The 22,080-nt window shown below is 49.9% G+C and overlaps 1 protein-coding gene across 1 annotated transcript in view; it reads right to left on the bottom strand.

Annotated features, from left to right (window-relative positions):
• The window catches only part of SH3BP5 (SH3 domain binding protein 5), a 62,297-nt gene that overhangs the window by 10,761 nt on the left and 29,456 nt on the right, over positions 1-22,080 (bottom strand). The window contains exon 4 of the mRNA XM_080926870.1: positions 3,718-3,882. Within this exon, the coding sequence (XP_080782996.1) occupies positions 3,718-3,882 (165 nt within the window). The remainder of the gene's footprint in view (positions 1-3,717; positions 3,883-22,080) is intronic.

Here is a 22,080-nt window from a genome sequence, read left to right as displayed (position 1 = left end):
CAAGGGTCCCTTCTGCCTTACTGCTACCACTACCTCACTTTAGAGCCATCTACACCAACCAAGCTACTGTGGCAAGGAAAAAGAGGCCAAGCCTGGAGCTGATAGCCTAGCAGGGTATGAATGCTCCTGAGGCAATGTGTATCTTCCAAGGCTGTTGGGATCCAGACAGCTAGGATAGCTCTGGCCACTCGGAGAGTGTGACAGCAGAGGCGGCATTTGGAGGGGAGGGTCTCTTGAGTGTGTGGCATTTAAGGTCGTGGGTCTGGGGGGGGGGGAGCATGTCACTGAGTTTTGTTTGCTATTTGAGATGGCTGTGTCCCCCGTGTAGCCCCATTCTATCTGATACATGGCACACGTAACCCACGCGCCACCGTGCCCAGCTCGAAGGAAACACTTCTAACAGTCTTTTCTCTGCATCTCAACACAGATTCCTCCATCCCATTCGACAGTGCCATGCGCACGGGACAAAGATGAGCCTTCCTCATTCTCTGAGCTACAAGGCAGCAGGCGAACTAGGCTCAAGGGAACAGCTGTCTGCATGAAAGGGGTCTCCTCCATTCAGGTGGTTTAGAATATTCTCCCAACGTGGGCCTTGTCCTGTGGCCCACCCACAGCCTCTCTGTAAGCTGACACTTCTATCCAGGTGGAGGTGGGGCATCTCGTGGCTCCCCTCCCCCACAGGCGGATCTTCCATCCCAGCCTTTGTTGGACATCCTGGAAGCTGAAGGAGAGGCTGGTCACACAGCTTGTCCATTCCTCTCCAGGAGCCCTGCTGCCAGCTCAACAAGGACTGCCTTTTTATCCATGCCACGCTCCTGTCTCCTCCACCATCTGGTCCCCTGGAGCAGACACCAGAAGCCAGTCCCTCCTGGGCTGTAGCACTCCTGTCTCAGACAATATAAAACCACTGCCTTCCCCAAAAGGTGACTTCAAAATCAAAGCAGCCAAGGGGTGGAGATGCCGCTGCTGCCAAACCTCTCTCTGGTGCAGGAACAGCAAGCACCAGGTCCTGCGCTTCAAGGGAGGTGGCTCAGCTGCAGGCTTGGCACTGTTACCGAAACCACTTGCTGTTCCCCAGCACTGAGCTGAGAACTGTCCCCATGGTGTTAGGTGTGTGACCACTAGAGAATATGGGGTTCCTGACATCTAGCCTCAGCTTCTGCTACAGCTTCTCAAGTATGGCCATCTGATGTCACAGGAGGCAAAGGTATGGGCTCTGGTGAGGAACATGTGGAGAGGGAGAGGAAGACAGTTCTACGAAGCTCCATGCCTCTAATGAAACATGCTTCCTGGCATCTCCAGAAGTCAGCCAATCCCTGCATAGACTTCTGCCAAGGCAGCCCAGCCTGCTGGCCCTGTGAGGCCTGGGGAATGGTTCCCACGAGCCCCGTTGGGAGAAATGCTCAATTCAGTTAGAGGGTCACAGTCACTTGCGTCATTTTAGAGCCAAACATGAGCATCTGGGCTGCAGGGAACACTGAGTCTGTATTCACAAGGAGCCTGCTCTGCAGGCCGAGGCTTTGAATAGTGTACAGTGAGGTAGGGGAGGCGTGTAGTCTCTTGGGAGTATGTTTGTGTGGGTTTTTTTATTCCATTGCCTGGGATCGGTTTGGACTCTCACGGGCTAAATGCAAGCACTAGTTCTACTACAGAGCCGCCTACTCTGAGAGGCGTCACAATGAGGGGGTCCTGGCCTGACACTAGAACTCACTGTCATTGAGAGGCTGCTGCCACCACATCATATAAACCAGATGCCTGGGTCTTTCCATTTGGTACCCAGAGGTTACCCATCAGATGGCGCGCACACAGGCCACTGTGAAGCCCCCACTGACCCAAGGAGGTCCGAGGCTAGTTTATAAGGCTCCACGTCTGCTTACCACACAAACGCAGAACATTGTCTCCAAAGACTCCCCCATGGTGCTCTATGGAGGGTCTCGGGGTGTCTTTTTGTGGGTAGCTACCCCCTACCATTACCCCTTGACTAAAATGTGGGGGTTCCATAATAACAGATCTGGAGGTTTCTTTCTTTTTTAAAAGATAGGGCCTCCCTACGTAGCTCAGGTTAGCCCTGGGTCTCCTGTTTCAGTCTCTTGGCTGGCATTATAGGCATACACCACCATAAGCAGGCACATTTGGTGGTTTCTGAAAAGGGCAAGAGGATCTGGCCTGCAGCCATGTGTTTAGCTAGCTGGATCCTTTCATCTACCTGTTTATGCTTTGTAAGACTTCCAACCTCCTCTTTGGTTTGTCCACGGCTGACCCAGTAAGACTTTTCTCAGCCTTGCTGGGGCTACAAGCATCACAACCACTAGGGGGCAGGAGGCCCAAGGCCACCAAGCCAAGCCACAAGCATGTGTCCACAGCCTCAGGGAGAGCTGGTATACATACAGTCCAGTCAGATCTGACTCCTGAAGTCATTTGTGTGTCATGCTTTTCTATTTAAAAACACTCGAGGCCATCTTTAATGATCAGATCCCCCGGGACTTGAGCAACTGTGGCAGGGGACACTGACAAGGGAACAGCCCCTGGCACTGACTCCTGACCTTGTTTCTACCCCACAGACAGCCTTCCTGTCACTCACGGAAACCAAAGCTACAGCCTCTGCCTTCCTTCCATCAGGGACTGCAGCTCATCTGCCTGCCCTACAACAAACCCCTGGCCTTGACAGTGGCCTTCCAGGCTCTCGTGGGAGGACAGGCTAGTGCCAAGGGGACCAAGACTCAGAAGCCTAAGAGCTGCTCCTGGTAGAAGGAAGCAATATCCAGAGTATTCTGTGATCCCAGTAAACCCTAGACCGGAGTGTCAAGCGTGTGGCCCTACCTGCTGGGATAGAAATGTCTTTAGTGTGGATATCAAATTGGACTTTGGGGAAGTGATACTGTGGGACCAGTGGGGTCCCAAAGGGTGGGGCTATGTGGTTCGATGTCAGAGTGCTTGCCTACAGTGTGAAAGGTCCTGGGCTCAATCCCTAGCACCAGAAGGAAGGGAAGGAAGGAAGGAAGGCCGGTCAGTCTGAGAAGGCTCATTTGCCACTTTAAGAGGAGACAGCCATCTGAGGACCAGAAACAGGCCTTCATCAGACACCACATAAGTCAGCCTTGACCTTGGACTTCCTGGCTTCCGGAACTGTGAGAGGAATGCATTTCTGCTTCAGAGCCAGCCAGTTTATGGTATTATTTTGTTTACTGGTGCCTAGACCAGATGATACCACTTCCAACTCTGAGCACAGGGGCCAGAGAAGACGTCCTGGGAGCAGGTAGAGAGCCAAATAATGGTGATCTTAAAGCCTATATGACAATCACTTCCAGCCAGTGCCTACTGTGGACTACTCCCCAGACACCAGCCTCACCCGGAAGGTCCTGCCTGACAGGTGCCCACTTGATTCTAGTCTAGATACTTCACCCACCAACAATCATGGGAGCCAGCCCTGGAGAACATCCTAACCCCTCTGAAAAACCCAACTCCACTGCCAAGACACTGATGGACCATGTAAAACTAATGACTCATTTCAGGCGATAGAGAGTCACTGGGAGACGGTCACGTCAAGTATGGCTTAGAGCCTGGCCAGCCAATAGACGACATGGGGCAGATAGCCCATGACCTTTACAGGAGGGTTTATGCCACCCGGAAACCTGTCTCTACTCTCTCGGGGAGCCAAAAAACATACAACGTGCAGGCCTGGGTCCCCACCACCATCGCACGCACGGTCACGCCTACCCTCTGAGTCGCATGATTTAGCATTTCCTGCCAAGCAGAGTCAAACTGGCGTTTGTCATCCTCCAACAGCCGCTGCTCAGCCAGGGAGATTGTTTCCTTGGCTGCACGGAGAACCTCGGTGGCCCTCTGGAAGTCCTGTGTGGCTTTCTGCGCTTCCAGCTGAGCCTGTGGAGAGAGAGGGTCCTGTAAGGCCTCAGGTAAAGGCCAGGAGGCCCACCCCCAGAGAGAAGTAGCCCAAGATTTGACCTATACATCTCTTGGACAGGCTGTCAGGGCAGGTCCCTCATACATGTCCCTCACACATGGGATGGGGTAACAGGTGGTTGAAGCTGAGTGAATCCCAGGCTGGTGAGCAGACAGTCTCCATAGTCGGAGCTCAACAGATAATAAAATGCCTGGGTCTTGCATCTGTGCTGACAATGGCTAATTAAGTCTTTCTCCAAAGTCTTAGGAGTGAAGCCCAGGTAGGCACAGCAGTTGTGGTAATCTTCCCTGCACACCACACAGCCCAGTGTGCTCGGAAGACCACAGTCCTGGCCTAGACCTGGTCTTCAAGGCGACGCCCCACAACACCAGTGCCAGCCTAGCACGTCCACTGTGAGACAGCCCCTTCGGCCCACACTGGACCCAGGCCCAGAACTACAACGGGCACATGGAACCCTTGAGCATCTAAATGGGACTAACAAAAAAAATAAAAATGTAAACATCTCTCACCCTCTCACCGCCTGGAGAGAGCTCTGCAGTTGATGTGTTTGCCACACAAGCAAGAGGAGCAGAGAGAGGCTCAGATCCCCAAAACTCACATAAATGCCGGGAGGCGTGGCAGCTGCCACAGCTCAGAAAATGGAGACGGGGGTTCCTGAAGCAAGCTGGATAGAAAGACTAGCCGAATCTTAGAGATTCTGGGCCTGACTGAGAGACCCTGCTCGAAAACTGAAGTGGACAATTAATTAAGATTCCTGATAGCCGGGCTGGTGAGATGGCTCAGCTGGTGAGTTCAATTCCCAGCAACCACATGGTGACTCCCAACCATCTGTAATGGGATCTGATGCTCTCTTCCGGTGTGTCTGAAGACAGCAACAGTGGACTCCTATACATACAATAAATAAATAATTCTTTTAAAAAAAGATTCCTGATACCCACTCACCCACAAGCACATGTACACATACATTCATGAGTAAGTACCTGCTCACATGTATGCTACACACACACACACGGAGGGGGTGGGAAGAGAACACCTCATTTTAAAATCTCAGAAGACAAACATTGATTATCTCATTAGCCATTTTTCTAATCAGCGATGAGATATGAGATATACTAAACGAAATCAGATAGACTGAAATTAATTTCACTTGTTTTTTTTTTTCCTCATAGGTGACTTTCTACTACTTTAGGGCTGTTGGTGTTCCTCGAGAGTGGGCTGTCATGTGACTGCATCAGAAGCAGGGCTGGGTTGATGGCTTGGTAGGTACGATGCTTGCTGTGCAATTGTGAGGACCACAGTTCAAGTTCCCAGGAGTCACATAAAGCCAGACCTAGCAGCATGCAGATGAAACCCAGTGCCCCAGGGCCAGAGGGAAGATGGTTGAGACAGCAGAATCCCCTAAGATGCTCACAGGCCAGCCAGGTCAGTTAGTGTGGTGGAGGCAGAAACAAGACCCTATCTCAAACACAGTAGTCAGTGAGGACCACCAGTCTGTCCTCTGACATCCACGCTCACACTGTAGCGCACGCTCCCCTAAAAGCAGTCAGCAGTGCCACACTGCTGACCCCACTCTCCTCCGGCTCAACTCTAGTTTCCTGCCTGGGCGGTGGCAGGGCATGGCTCCATGCTAATCTGCCCCAACACCACTTCCTGGCCAACAGAGTCCCTGGGCCAATTATGGAGGCCCTGATGGGACAGCCACAGGACAGCCCCTGGGACTTAGGAGAGGAACAAACCGGCCCCACCCTTCCCCAGAGAAAGTCTCACGTGACTTAGAGGAAATCTTCACAGAGACTGGGGGCACTTTGCAAGGAAAATTAAGGGGAAAAGAAACAAAGAAGCTGAGAACACCCGGCCCTGAAGGAAGAAACCCCGGTAACCCATGGTAACCAGGATGGGCATCCACAGTGCCAGCCCTCCAGCCCACAGAGATCCACTGGGGACTGCACCCCACTTGTAGCTGATGTGCAGAAATCTATGCTGCAAGGTTGTGTGCAGGGCAGGAGAATGAGACTTAGTTCTCGTGGAGGAAACTGAGGAAGGTTTTCCTAAAGAGAGGCCTGAAGGCAGGCAGGATCTGCAACTCAGGGCTGATGGAAGGAGGTCAGGGAGAGCACCTGAGGTCGGGGATAGCATCTGAGACTCCGAAGATGTATATATCATGAGACAGGGTCTGTAGGAGATTTGATAACGCCTGGAAAGGAGTATTTTAAAGAGCCAGCCTGGGCTCTACAGCAAGACCCTGTCTCGATGATGATGATGATGATGATGATGATGATGATGATGATAGATGCCTAAACGAATGCCCACCTACCAGCCATCTACATCCACTGAGGTGAACCACACACAGGGATGGGGAAGCCCACCACCGGGTCTAGAACCAACTAGCCACAGAAAAGTAACTGTCCAGCACTAACAACCCGACTCTCCCCAAGCTGAGCCTCCTGCCTGCCATGGATTGCCCTGGTGCTGTTTGTATTTTGATGCTAATTCCACTCCCCAAGAGTATTAGAAAAAGACTGAATATGGCCTCCTGCAGTGAGCACACAGTGAGGAGCCAGGAAAGACTCCTCACCAACACGGGAGTCTTTTAGCCTCCAAAATGTGTCTGGCGGTCTCCTGTTTAAGGCCTACCAAATGCCTCCTAGAGAGTTCCAGAACACAAGACCGTCCAAGGGCAGTGAGAGAGAAAGCGAGCGGTCAGTCATGAAGGTCTCTTAGGCTGGATTTCTCAAGTGTTGGACCTGAGGCCCTGCCATTCAAATCATCTAAGAGCTACCAGATGTGTTTGATTTAACTTGAGAGAATGTCCCAGTTATGCCAAAAGACACAGAACCTGGACGGGGCAGAAGCCAGTTTGGCAATCCCAGAGAAAGCTGGCTCAGGGATGCTACCGAGAGTGCACGGAAACAGGCATGGGGAGAACTTTTAAAGGCTGCTCATGAGTGAGGGACCTTCACTACACACTAGCTCCAGTCAGCCCTGTCTTCAAAGCACTTGAGAACGTAAGGGCGATCTACGAAGTGTCACAGATGAGGACACGAAGAACAGAAGAGGTGGACAGAAGGCAGCAAGCAGGGAACATTCGTGCCCGCCGACTCGGGGTCATTGCAGCTCCTAGCTGCTCCCTGAAGGACACCCAGATATTTGCACAAAGGGTCATGTTTACAGACCACCCAGTGTAAACGCCCTCGTTTCTCTAAGGAAAGCTGAGTAGTGATGTATCCACTCCACTTGGTCAGCGTTGGATGCCAGGGTGCTTCTGACGCTGACATTATGGGGAGGTGGTTGGGCAGTCTACCTGTCACCACTGTGGCTAGAGAACAGTGGCACAGCTACCGAATCAGCTTGTCAGCCTGTTTCTACTTCCTTCTCGTGCTTGTATCTCTATCACAATGATTAGCAGCTTACACAACTGCCAGCCACGTGCAGCAGGGCCTCCAGGAACAACGCATTCCCGATCACACTCTTCCTGTGGCTGTGGAGACGCCACAGATGCCAGCTTCTCCCCGCCCACCCTCTCCAGAAGGGTGCACCCACAGTCCTCCTGGGGCTTCCTCCCACATCTACCCTGCTGGAGCGGTGAGGGGCACATCTGCTATGGGACTGCTGACAGCAGGAGTCCTGGGCCAGGCATGTGGCAGGGGCATGAGCTAAGGGACAGACAACAGTGACTGCTCTCCCTGGACCCTGCATACTCTATGCTATACATTCAGCACCATCCTCTGCTGCCGTAGCTTCCAAGTGAGCGGGACTGAAGCCTCTCTCCCACATCCACCCATGGCTTGGCTTGCTCCTATGCCATCTGCTAGATAGGCTGGCTTCAGACACACACGGATCTGAGAAGCCAATCAGTCTTCCACTGGGGAAGACACAGTGCAGACCCAGGACACAAAAGTGACCAAGTCACCCATCACCCAGCACTCCAAGGTGGCGGGAGTGCTCCTGTATACCAGAGGAGACACTGGAAGCTGGCCAGGGAAAAGAGCCACATGCTGTCTGTCATCATGCCCCATGACAGTCCTTGGCAGCGAATGAGCGGTGCTAATCTCTGATGGGAATAGAGGACAGGGGCCGAGTTGTGGGTGAGGAACTTCAGTGGGCCAGGGCCTCAACCCTGAGCCAGCCCTAGCCTTCATCACCAAAAGGGGATGAGAAAAGAAAGGGGGGAGAAGAGAGGGGGAGGAAGGGGAGGGGGAGGGACAGAGACAGGGAGACAGATAAAGAACCTGCCACGCTTGCCTGATGACCCTGTTCAACTCCGAGAATCCACATAGATAGACCAGACCTGACTCCACAAACTTGTTCTCTGATCACACACCTATGCTGTGGCACTCACATGTGCACAAGGACACACACACACACACACACACACACACCATTCATACACATACACCTAATAATAATAATAATAATAATAATAATAATAATAAAACTGTTACTTTAATCTCTGAAAAGGACAGAACTGGGGAGCTAGAGCTGGAAGCAGTATCTCCCATCCTATGGCCTTGGTCTCAGCCCTAGTGTTAAGGACCTGGAAGCATCAGGAGCCCTTGGCAAAATTCTGGCCCTCCCTCCTCCTCTCCTTCCTCTCTATGGAGAAGCCTTCTGGTTCTGGCCCTTCAGCCACAGCCTTCTCGACCTAGGACTATGAGGAAGGGTAACCATACTTCCCACCAGCCCCAACCTGAACATATAGGCCCCCGTGGCTTTCCAGTCTCTAGGGTTCCCAGGTCTTACCACACAGAATGTTAACAAAAGATCATATCCCAATGCTTGCACAGAGCTGGCATTGATGTCCTGGACAACTGGGTCACTATGAGACAGGAGGCTGTGTCCAGAGATACAGGAGGAGCAGGGCACACGCCTCATGGTAACAAAGACCACTGTCTCGGGCCTGCAACCTTGAGCAAGTGGCTACACGACTCTGGCTGGAATGCCAAGGCCCCTGATAACACCTGGAGAGTCTCACAGTATCCAAACCACAGGGACCCACAGGAAATGTTCTGTAAGGAGGAGGCACAGGCATCAGTAGGCAGTCACTGAGCACCTAGACTCTGGCTGTCTTGTTTTTTAAAGGATGCTAAAATAAAACAAAAAGTGTGTGTGTGTGAGAGAGAGTGTGTGTGTGTCACAGTCTCTCTGTAGCCCTAGCTGGTCCGGAATTCACTATGTAGACCAGGCTGACCTCAAACCTAAAGAGATCTGTCTAACTCTGCCTTCTAAGTGCTGGGGTTAAACACGTGCCTGGCAGTCCCCTGAGTGTCCACAAACACATGCCACCACACTGAGGCTAAGTGCCCCAGCTCTTCCTTTAAACTCAAAACTATGTCACTGGGCTGAGCAACAGTGCCGCTGAGCCAGAGGGATGAGTCATGCTACGTGCCCCAAAGACACAGCTGTTCCCAGGCCAAGGCTTTGAGCCTGGCTGATCCAAACTGTGGTCCAGGATGGCCATATTTGTAGATGACAAGCTGGCAGTGTCAAACCAGTCATAACAACATTTTTCAAAGATTTGTTTTAATGTGTGTGTGTGTGTGTGTGTGTGTGTGTGTGTACCTGTGTTCGACATGTGTGTGCAGTGACTGCAGAGGCCAGAAGAGGGCGTCAGATCCCCTTGAACGGGAGCTACAGCAGTCAGGTGTTGGGAGCCAAACCCACCCTCTGCAAAAGCAGCAAGCATTCTTTGCTTTTGTTTTGTTTCCAGACAGGGTTTCTCTGTGTAGTGTTGGTTGTCCTAGAACTTGCTTCATAGACCAGGATGGCCTCGAACTCACAGAGATCCACCTGTCTCTGCCTCCCAATGCTGGGATTAAAGGTATGCGCCACCACTGGCTACCAACGAGCTAACTCTCCAGCTCAAAGAAAACATTTTTTTTTTTTTTTTTTAAACAATCGGAGCAACTTGAGAAAGAACTGAATTGCATGAAGTATCATTAACTTAGAAAGATGTGGTTCTCCCTCCCCCCACCCCTCCCCCACTGTTGCTTAGCACTGAGCTCAGTGCTTTGTGCATACTAGGGAAGTGTTACCAAAGCTACACCACCCAACCCAAGATATAATCTATTAAAGCTTCATCTCTGTGTGAGAGAATACTACAGGGTGGGGTAACATCTGTGCATCACTTAGCTTTAGTTAGACAAGAGCAAAGCTGGAGGAAGAGAAGGCTGAGACACTCCTGGAAGGATGCCCTTGGTGGTCGTTGGTGCTGAGCCCAGTGTGATGGTACACACCTGTGATCCCAGGGCTTAAGTCGGGAGTCATCCTTGGCTTTCTAGAGACTTCACAGCCAACCTAAACTACATAAGACCATAGTTCAACTCCAGCCCACTGCCACCCCTCCCCCATATCCTGGGAAAGAAGAACTCGTAGTGCTGGCCACTGTATGTGGTATTAATTACTCTTTCTATTTTTCCTGTGTACCATTAAGAAATCCCCTAAGTGGCCAGGCATGGTGGTACATGCCATTAGTCCCAGCACCAGGGAGACAGAGGCAAGAAGATCTCTTGAGTTTGAGGCCTGATCTACATAGTGAGACTTGTGTCAGAAAAAGAAAGGAAAAAAGGAAAGGAAGAAAAGAGATAGAAAAGAGAACGCCCTACGTTTTCAGCCAGCTGTGGTAGGCACGGAGTGCAGATCTGTAATTCAGAAGCCTGAAGCAGGGACTGGGAATTGAACTTGGGACCTTTTACACATGCCCTGTAAGCTGCTCCTGAGCCACCCACCCCTCCAGTGTCCCTTTTTCATATTTTCTTTACTCTGAGGCAAGGACACACTAAGTTGTCTCGCTGGCCTTGAGCTCTGAAACCTAAGCCTTCCTTGGTCTCCTGAGTAGCTGGGAATATAGACAGACCTGTGTCACCAGGCCAGGCTTGACCGGGAGGACCTTGAATTGAGGTCAGCCTGGGTCACACAGAGAGACACTTCCTACCTTCCAACCCCACAAGGCCAATTGCAACACACTGTTGTATGTGGTCTCTATGCTGCTTGTAGAAGACCTGATGCTCTTTGTAATGTGCTTATCTGGCGATTTTTGGCATATATCTGGCTGTTTCTGGGACTATCTCCCTACCTAATAAATACCCCAACATAGACACAACACAGGGGAAGACCCCTCCACTCAGTAAGCCGGAGCTCACCACCCTCTCCATATTCTTACTATTCCCTCAACTGGGACTAACACCCTGTACCACCCTCCACTTTCCTAGAGAACTCCTATTCACCTTTTAAAACCCACTTCAAATACCCCATCTTCTGTGCATTTTTGATTTACTACAGAATACTGGAGACGTGTTAGTTATTTTGCCATCTTTCTTGCGATTCTTAAAAAGTTATCAGCCAGAAGCGTCCTGGGAGTAAACAGCCCTATTCAAAGCTTGCTGGTTTCACTCTGTAGCCTAGGCTGGCCAAGCTCTTCCTGTCTCTGCATCCCCAGTGCCATCACAGGCTTGCATGCCAGGTGTAATTCTTTCTCTTCTTGAACTCCCACTGAACTTTGTTTGTTTCCCCAACATGTGGCCCATAACAGTTTGAAAAGCAGTCTGCATCTAGAAACAGGCAGCTGGGCCATGAGCCTGCAGACCAAAACCTTCACATGCGCACAAGTGTGCCCACACCGCGGCACCTAGCACAGGTGACCGTGGGTCCCCCCAAACTTGCACCTCCTCTATGTCTATGATCCCCTCTCCCGCCCCCACCCGCCCCCAGACAGCTCCCACTGTGCTCACAAGAGCCACAGTCAAGTTGTGCTGCCACATTACTCACAAGCCACCCACTATTCCCAGAACAATGAATGACCACAAACTTCGTCAAATCCCCCGAAGGCCAGAGAAACTTCACCAATGTTATAAAGAGACATCAAGCTCATCACACAGAGGCTGGCATTCAGAGACGGGGTACCAGCCAGATCATCCGGCACACCCCCAGCCTATACATCACCCCGACCCACACCAACTTCACTCAATCCCATGTGTTCCTCACGCCTGCCTGGAGCCTGCTTTTCCACCACGCTAAAGTAAGTGCACAGCCACGAATATGCTCCCGTGCCTTTGTGACAAGAAGTACTCAGAAAGCCAGAATGGGTGGATGGCCATGACCCCTTCCACACTAGAAAGAGCAGAGGCTTGTGGGAACTGGAGAACGTCTCTGTCCCGGCCAGGCCCCGGCCTTCTGTAGCTCTGAGCTTTGGTGACTTAACTCCCAAGGGTTGCAGAGGCAGAGGATTCACCTGTCTATACAAAATGACCTCTGCAAACGCCAGCTCACCCTGTGATGGAGGCTCAGGGTGCTTCGCCATCTGTAGGCCTGGGACAAAGCCAGGAAGAGCATGACGGGAGACCATGCTGGGAGGAGACAGAAGGGCAACCCAGAAATACAGAAGCAGCGCAACTGGGTGAAAGGTGGCCAAAGCCCAAGGATGCTACAGCCAAGTCTAGTATGAGCAGTTTCTCATTCATCACAGCAGAGCACACTGCGGGGGATGGGGTGCGGGGGGGGGGGGGAGGGTTCCAGGTGTCCTAAGAGTACAAAAGAAGGAATCAGATCCCCTGGAGCTGGATGGGGTTACAAAAGTTGTGAGCTATAAAACACTCTTAACCACTGGGCCAATCGATCCCTCCAGCCCTGCTGCTGTATTTCCCTTCCATACCTAGAAGGCTGCCAGTGTCTTAAGAAATATTTGTTTAATTAAGGTACCCACCTATTAAGCCATGCTGTGAACAACTCCCTTGTGGCCACTTATTTTAAGGCATTTGTGATTCCTTTGGCTCTCCTGTGGCTCACACAGTAAGATCAATGTATCTGCATGTGCATTTATTCTCAGAAGTATCCAGAGAAGGATGATGGGAAAGCATACCGGAATAATCCACTGGCAGTAGGTACCAAGTCACCCCAGGGATGCTGTCTCTCCAAGACCAGCTTATCCCTCATTCAACTTCATGTTTTCCAAGCTAGAGGATAACCCAGAGCCCAGAGACTTCAGCAAACAGACCCAGAGGAATCTTGAAGCTCTTGGAAACCATAGGTCCACCTTTCTATGGTTTTTACCATATGGTAGGCACTATGCATAAATCCAACTCTGAAAACCAGCCAGCATCTTCCAAGGTGTGGCTAAGGATGCAGGCAAGCTCCACTCCACCCTCTACCCTGTCTCACCACTATTCTGTCTTGGTCATGAAGCCACATCCCAGTCACAGTTTTCCATGATACAGAAAGACACCCGTGGAACCAAAGTGGGTGATTCAGGTGCAAAGAGAAGTCCACAGAAAGATGGATGCTGATCTGCACATAGGTATAAACGAACTGATCCTCAGAAAACCAAAGGATGAGTCTGCATCTCATCAAGACCTTATGGTTCACTACAAGAGGCTGTGCATGGGCACATGTACTTTCAACCAATTCCAGCACTTGGGATACAGAAGAGGGCGAATCTCTGTGAGTTTGAGGCCATCCTGGCCTACACAGTGAGGCTCAGTCTCCAACCTCACACCCCTCCTCCCCACCCACAAAAACACTACAAGAAAACCATTGTGGGGAAAGTTCTAACTCTGAGAATCAACAGCCACTGAGTGACACAGACTTCTGAGTCTGGAAAAACAGACCGCTTCAAGCAGCTTCGAGCAGGAGACTGAAGCCACCAATACAGATGCCTAAACTGACTCTTTTAATAAACAGACTTACAGGACCTATGCAGTGAGATATTTAGGAGGTAGAGACACTGCTGTCGGAGCTTTGTGGTCTGAGTTTCACCCCTGGACTCATGAGATATAGGGAATGCCAGCTCCTAAAAGTTGTCTTCTGACACTTAGAGAGAGAGAGAGAGAGAGAGAGAGAGAGAGAGAGAGAGAGAGAGAACTGCCAGACTTGCTAGGAGCCAATGTCTTGAATGATTTTGCTCCTTGACTCTTTTCTCAATAATCTTGGAAACACCTTGGAGACACTGAGTCCCAACACCAGGACTGCAGATATCTGCATCTAGAGACCTGGGTCATCCCACAGTCAGGAACCCTGACTTCCCATGCCTGCCTACTCCAGCTTTCACAGTGGCCCTGGCTATTTGGCTCTATTGGTTTCCTGGTGCACTTGGCTCCCTGAAATGTCAAGCTCCTACCTCCAACTTAGCCTCTGAGCCAAGATGGCTGAGTTCACTCAACCACAGGCTGAGCATCCCTTACCCGAACTTTTGGAACCACGGCATTTTCAGATTTTATAATAGTTACATAGATTTTATTAGTTGAGTACCTCTAATCCAAATTTCTAAAATTTCTATAAACCCCACACTTTTTGTTTGTTTGTTTGTTTGAGAGCTAGACAGTCTGGGAAGGTAAGGTAACAGAATTTGAAATGACACAGAACATCCCATGATTATTCAAAAACTGTGAGTACAACTCCACATTTTCACAACTGATCTGGCAGGGGAGGGGCCATGTCAAAAGCCAGCACTGCGTCAGAGAAGGGCAGCTGGACTGGCCCGGGCAGCTAGGCTTGAAGGCCTCTTGCTCATTGCTTGCCTCTGAGGCCTGACACTGGACACAGGAGCAAAGTACTCAACAGTCAGAGCTCCCTGGGGAACGGGACTCACGGAGCATGCACAGATTCAGACCACTGATTTTCTTTTGCTTTTCCTACCTAGTTTGAGTGTGGGGTGGCATGATATGGGTGTTCAAGGACATGTTGGCTCTTTCTACCACATGAGTCCTGGGTATCACACCCAAGCCATTAGGCTTGGTCCCTGGCTGATCTATCTTGCAGACCGGAGAAGAACTGCTTTCAAGGTACTGGCTCCTGTGATCATGGAGCCAGGCAGGCCTAACATCTGTAGAGGGTAGTGGAGTCCCCAGGGAGAGACAGGGATGCAACTCAACCCTGCAGTGTCCCTTTATTCTAGGGAGGTCTCTCTGCTCTGTTCAGGTGCCAATCACATTATCACCCTTATGGAAACCCCTGTAGTGTCTGACCACATGCCAGGCACCATGACCCAGCCACAGGATACGTAAGATTGCTGTCACCTCTGGGTGAGCTAGCAGCACAACTGACTTTGGTAAGGTAGCTAGCTGGGCTGGGAGGTGCCATTGAGATATGGGGTCCCCAAGAGATGGGCTGGACTCGGAAAAGGCTGCCCCAACAGTGTATGTAAGCCATGAGGAGGACTTACATCTAAGATGTGGCCCCGGGAAGTGAGTCATCCAAGATCATATTTGCAAAATAAAGTCTGCAGTTTTACAAAGCACACGCACATCCACTTACAGATGTGTGGGAGGCAATAATTTCCTCACAGGGTGTCAATACAACCAAAGAACAAGTCCCCCATCCAGCAAGAATGGCATGTGAGTCAGCAGAGGAATTCAGGGAGGCACACGGTGCTTCTCTGTTCATAGGGGTCCCATGTCCCCTGTGTGGGTCACACATGCCTACCTGTTAGTTATACCAGCCAGGTGTCTTCCTAGAAGACAGTAAATTACTGTGCAAACATGGCAGAGGCTGTCAGGAGCCACCCAATAGTCATTCTCGCTGTCATCCCTAGAACCTGTTCAGCAAGCTCAGAGCCAAGCCTGACAACTTCTGCGGCAATAACCAAGGACTAGCAATAAATGGGAGCAAAGACTTGATGAAACTCTGTGTAGGATCTTTAAGGCAAAGAAACAAGTTCGATTCCTGTTCCTCCTTCTGTCCCGAAGTACAGATACAATACGGCGAGGCTGGAGAGATGGTTCACTGCTTAAGAGCAGTGAAAAAGGAGCCAAGTTCAGTTCCCAGTGCCTGGCAGGTGGCTCACAACCACACATGACGCCAGCTCGGAGGACCCAGTGCCTTCTGCTGGCCCACTATTTACTCGCACACACATGCAAACACATGTGTGACATATACCCATAAATAAAAAGAAATACTTAAAAGTACAAAGAGCCCAGTTTAGACGTTTCCTACCTATCACCCTGGAGAAGCCAGAGCAGCATGAAAACAGATTGCCCAGGCTTTCCTATAGACAGAGAACTTTCACTGGGCTAACCTGGGCTTCTGGTTAGGAGAACTGGATTCTAAGAATATGACAGCCTCAGGTGATCTGAAACTCTTTCCTTTTAGAGATGCTCCTCTTCTCTCTAAGGTGGCAGCAGCTCCCCCTGGGCCTAGGGAAACATTACCAGCCAACAGTCAGTAATTAACTATTTAAGGCATTAACTTAAGTAATTAACTACTTCTCATGAAGGAGTCACTATGGGAATCAGTGTGGAAGTTCCTAAAAAAACCAAATCTAGAACTACCCTACCCACCAGGACCAGAACATCGGAAGGACTCAGTATACTGCAGAGATCCCTGTATGTCCACGCTCATCATGGGACTGTTCAGAACAGCCACCTAGGCGCCATTAGCAGAGGGTAAAGACAGTATAGTAGGTTATTCAGCCGCAAGGAGAAAAGCATGCCATTCGTAAGAAACAGTGGTAGACCACAGGTAATCATTGTTCTAGTTAACTTCACTGTCACTGTGACAAAACACACTGGCAAAAAGCACTATGGGAGGTGTTACTTCATCTTACACCTCCAGGAGCTCTTTGGAGGAAGTGAGAGCAGAAGCTGGAGGCAGGAATCTGAAGGCAGGGCTATCTGTTTGCTATTCCAGAGCATCTCTTCTGACCAGGGAGCCGCTAGCAAGGGGATAGAGCCACAGAGCTTGCTGACCCTAGCTGGCTCCCTCCCAGGCTCATGCTTAACTTTCTAATAGACCCCAGGACTAGACCTGCTGAGGGATGGACTCACCAGCAAGGGGGTAGCTGGATCATCCTGCACCCATTAATGCTAAGACCACCCCCACAGACTGCCCACAGACAGAGCTGACCTGGGCAGTTCCTCCACTGAGACTTTCCCCTCAGGTGACTGACTCTTAAACGTCATGCTGACAACCGAAGCGTAACTGTGGTCATTGCAATAGGCAGAAAGGCAGGCATGTGTTTTAGGTCATATCTGAAAACCAAGGTAAAAAGAGGAAGCCAGGTGTGTGGTGCAAGTCCGCACTCCCAACACAAGAAGACAGGCAGGGAGACTTGGGCGATCACGGTCACTCGTGGCCTCACAGTTAGATCTGTGCCAGCCTGGGCTACATGAGACAGGCTCTCAAAATACAAACAGGTGGAAGCAGGAGACTGAAAGCTCAAAGCCATCCTGGGCCACACAGTGAAACTGGTCTCATTCTTTTTAGGCAGACACGATAAAAGGACTATAGCAGGGGAGAGGGTATCATCAAAGATTAGTGCATACATCTACAAACGGACTGCAGGAAGCCCACTCCCCTAACAAGAAACATGTGCAGATGAAGATCAAAGAGGGGAGGGTGGCAGCCCAAGAAGTTAATCTCCACACTTAGGGAGCTGAGGCTGCAGGATTGCCATGAGTTCAAGCTCAGGGGGACTTAGTAAGTTCTGAGTCAGTGTAGGTTAGAGTGAAACTGTCTTGAAGCATACAAACAAACAATAAAAAGAAATAAGGGAAGGAAGAGAGGAGAAAGCTGTCAATGAGAAACAAGAGGGTACCTGGAGAAGTCACCTGAAGAAACAGCCTCTGAGAGGCCCAAACTCCAGAAGATTCTTCAGAGCGAGCCAGCTGCCTTGACCTCCCAAAAAGCCCTTTGGGATTCTGTCTGGGGCTGAACAAAGCTTCCAGCAGTTTTGTTGTGGGGAATCACAGGCCAGGGGAAACCTCCAGTGAGATCCTGGGCTTGGGAGCCATCCAGCACAGCACGCATAGGCCGAGTTCTCTTTTATACCAAACTGTCTTCAGTCATGCCTGAGACAGGGTCACCCCCCAGCTAAGCAATGGGTCCCTGCAAAACAGACCTGCATGGCTCCACAAGATGTCCGTCAGAAGCCCAAAGGAAGGGTGACTAGTACCCAAAGTGTTCCTGACAGTACCTCCTCACTGCAGGCTCCTGCTTCTGTAGGGTGCGGACAGGGTTAAGAGTGCATACTGCTTGTGGGGGAATCCCTGGAAAGAAGCTGAGGCTACAAAGGCTGCTAGATTGATTAGAGCTGCAGAGGTTGGAATGCTGCAGGTCCAGAGGCCAAAGACCTTATCTCAGGGTAGCCTGAGGCCCCTGAACAGCCGCCCTTCCCTGCTGAGTCCCTATCAGAACATCCTGTGACTAACAGATAAAAAACCTTCTGGAATTTATCAACTTAGCATACCACTAGCTTCCAGCAAGCCAAACGCTAAGAATGCCATCAGACAGGGGGCAGCATCTCAGGCCTATAGGAGACACTGCCCCATGTTGTTATAGAGAACTCTCCAACATACCCCCGACCAGTGTATTTTTAAATGCCTTGATTTATAGCCTCCTCTGTTTTGTTACTATAAAACTCCGGGAAACTGCTTCTGTGTGGGAACATGGAACCTGGGGTAACCTAGTTCGGAGTCTCCTGGGACTTGGTCACTCAAATCCAGCTCCAGAATAACGTCTTCTTCCCTTTGTGGCGAGAGCTACAGATTTACATCAGCATGTTCTTGCAGAGGACCAGGGCACTCACCTCAGCGGGCTCCTCAGGTACCTGCTTACACGCACATACATCATTGTTTAAAAATTAACTACTATATAAATACAAGAGTTCCATTAAATGTGAACTTCAGACAAATCCCTTTAAGTTTGTAACAAACATGTTTGTATTTATTGTGTGCGCACATGCAGGAGTGTGGTGCATGCTCAGGGGTATCAAGGTGTTGTTCAACACGAAGCTTAAAATTGGCATCTTGGTCTCTCCTTCTACTATGTGTGTCCTATAGATTGAACTCAGAGTGTCAGGCTTGGCAACAAGTAACTTTATTTGCTGAGCCATCTCAACAGTTCAGGGTAACGACCTTTGGATGTCTACCACCAAATATTACACGGATCTTTCTGTTTGGGTTTTTTTGGGGTTTTGGGGGGGGGAGGTTGTTTTTATTTTGAAGAGAAGGTGGAACTTTCAGGCCAGGCTGGTCTCAAAGTCATGGCAATCCCCTTGCCTCGGCCTCCCCAGGGTTGAGATCATAGATATGATCCACCATATCAGGCAGGAGAGACATTTCAACACGCAACCCCCACTCCCAAATACGGCTTTAACAGAGGATGCTGCCCAATCCCAGCTTTGGCTTAGAGGCTCACTCATTCCCCTGCAAACATTACATGGTTCCCCAGGGCTGAAGGTGCAGTTCAGGGCTAGAGCACAGATATGGTTATCAGGCACAAGGCCCTGGGAGGGAAGGGAGGAAGGATGGACGAGAAAATACTGCCCAAGTCTGGACTTCTAAGTGTTTCATCCTTGGGGGCGCATGCATGCTTTCCTCCCTCAAATGTCAAAAAGCTCCTGCCTTCCATGAACACTGGCTAGGAATAAGATGTCCCCACCGTGCTGGAAGCAGAGAGTATCCTAAACCACAAGAACCTTTTCAAACCAACGACTTGAAAGCCCAGAGAGTTTGTCCATCCCTAAGCCATTCTAACATCTACTTCTTGGTTCTTGGTGTGAATGAGCTTGCTTAGGTGTTTTTATGTTTATTCGCTTTTGAGGTAATAAATATTATACATACACACACGTATATACACGTGATCTCATAGGAGGGAAGGGGGAAAATATAAAGTCACATGTGCGGAAGGAAAGAAAAGAGAAAGGAAGAAAGCATGAGGCACCCCCAAAGTAAAAAAACAGGAACAGAAAATGTACTAAGTGTTCTTGAGGAATCCTTCCATCTGACCAGAGCGCAAACCATGCTGCTTAGCGGTATAAAAAGGCAACAGGAACGCAGCTACGCTCTGACTTTCTGTAACTGAATGATTCATTCTTTGTCACTCTTTCCAGGGAACGCCCATGGTGTCAGGGAGGGAAGGAAGGGGACTCTCTTCTTTAATGCCATCGTTCCAATGAGAATAGGGAGAAAAGCCAAGTGTGGTGTTTCTATACTATCATCTCAGCACTCAGGAGGCAGAGGCAGGAGGATTGCAAGCTTGAGTTACATAGCAAGAGTCTGTCTCAAACAAACAAACAAACAAAAAACAAACAAACAAACATAAACCAAAAAACAATAAAATAGAAGTATATAGCAGCTAACCAGAAATGTCGAGGGGCTTTGAGGAACTCTCACCACTAGGCAGTACTATGGTGTCAACCATATCTGTTGGCTTCAGAAAGCATGTGCTGCCCAACCAGTGAAAAGCCAGAGAAGAGGAGAAAAGCAAATCACTGGTACAGAGTTCCAAGTATGGCAACGGCCCATTCCGCCTCACTCCCTGGCCGAGACTCTGCGCGACTAGCCCTCTGTGCCTGCCTTGCAGCCACCTGCACTCTGGGAAGGCTCAAATGCAAGTGGTCCATGCCATTGCCCGGGAAACCTCCAGATGGGCCACACCATATCTATTTCTAGCTCCAGCCCTAAGCCACGATGATCCCTTAGGCAGCGCTCAGTAGCCAAGCAGGAGGTAGGGTCAACCCCAGGATGTGGCACAGCTCACCAAAGCTAAGACATGTCCCTCTGTGTTGGGGACTTTGGCCTGGCAGAGTCTACCACACTCATCCTGGGCCCATCCTAATTAAAAAGTGCTGTTAGCCAGGTGTAATGTCGCAGATCTTTGCAAGCCAAATACTTGGCTGCCAGATCTCTTGAATTTCAGGCCAGCTTGATCAACATAGCAAGTTCCAAGCCAGCCAGGGCTACATAGTGAGACCCTGTCTCAAACAAACTAACAAACAAACAAACATTGGCTTCCTGGGCATGGCGGCATGCATATACTTGTGATCCCAATGCTTAGGAGTCTGAGGCAGGAGGGTCAGGAGTTCGGGGCCACCCTGAACTATATAATAAAAACTTACCTTTAAAAAAAAAAAAAAAAAGCCAGGGGCTGGAGAGATGTCCTGAGTTCAATTCCCAGCAACTACATGGTGGCTCACAACCATCTCTAATGGGATCTGATGTGTGTCTGGTGTGTCTGAAGACAGCTACAGTGTACTCACATATATAAATAAATCTTTAAAAAAAAAAGCCAGATGTGGTGGTCCACATCTTTAATTGGGTTCAAGGGCAGCCTGATCCACATATGGAGTTTCAGGCTAGTTTCAGATAAGGCTACGTAGCAAGACCTTGTCTTAAAACACCAAAACAAAAACAAAAACAACAAAAAAAAACAAAACAAAAAAAAACCAAAAAAACAAAAAACAAAAAAACAACAACAAAAAAACAAAAAACAAAAAAAAACAAAAAAAAAAAAAAAAAAACAAAAACAAAAAACAAAACAAACAAAAAAAAAAAAAGACAAGAACTAAAAAATCTAGGCTTCCAAAATGCAGCTGTTCCCTCATTCTCAGAAAGTCCAGCCAATCCTGCTGGGCGGAGCACATCCTCTGGGCAAGGGAAAAGAAACCCTGCACTTCCTACACACTGTAAATCACTCTACTTTGGGACAAGTGCCCCCTTACTCCACTGCACCCTCACCTCAGCCAGCGTGGGTGACGCAGTTCCCAGAACTGGCCTGTGGCCACCCAGAAGAACGTGACCGGGGCCACAGGGATGGACGTCATCAAGCCGGACCTCCTCACCCAAGTCCCACGGTGAGTTTTTCTGACTGGGCAGAATTTAACATTGGAAGGAGACATGATGAGGCCGCACACAGAAGTTCTGGGGGGCTGGGGGAGAGTGCGCTGTGAGGGCCCAGGCTAAAACAAGCACCTGTAGCATAATGGACCAGTAAGTATGACAATCCATGTCCAATCCCCAGAATGTCATGATAGAAAGAGAAAGGTGGCTACTAAAAGTTGTGTCTGATCACTCCGCCTACATGCCGTGGCACGCATGCACATGAACAGACAGACTTACACACACCATTAAATATAAAACAGAGCAAAACAAAAGAAGGAACCTTTGGTCAGCCCAGCCCAGAAAAGGTAGGTGGCCGAGAGGGTAACTGCAGACACCACAGGCTGTTTGCTATGTGCCCTGCAGGTCTCCTCATAGCTTGGTCAGCCAAACTTATATCACCCTAAGTGTCTACAAGGTCCCGGCTGTCAGGCAGCAATCAGACCAGGCAAGCCTGGGTCCAGTTCTTGCTTCTCTCCTCACAGGGACTGGGCACTACACTGTCCATCCTTAGCCTGTTACCCTCTGAGAATGAGGAAGCTAAGCCCACTCTGACACCTTGAGATAAACACT

This window comes from Micromys minutus (assembly GCF_963924665.1).
Source record: "Micromys minutus genome assembly, chromosome: 12".
NCBI lineage: Eukaryota > Metazoa > Chordata > Mammalia > Rodentia > Muridae > Micromys > Micromys minutus.
The sequence above is the reverse complement of the archived record's forward strand: the minus strand, read 5'-3'. Positions and strand labels throughout refer to the sequence as shown.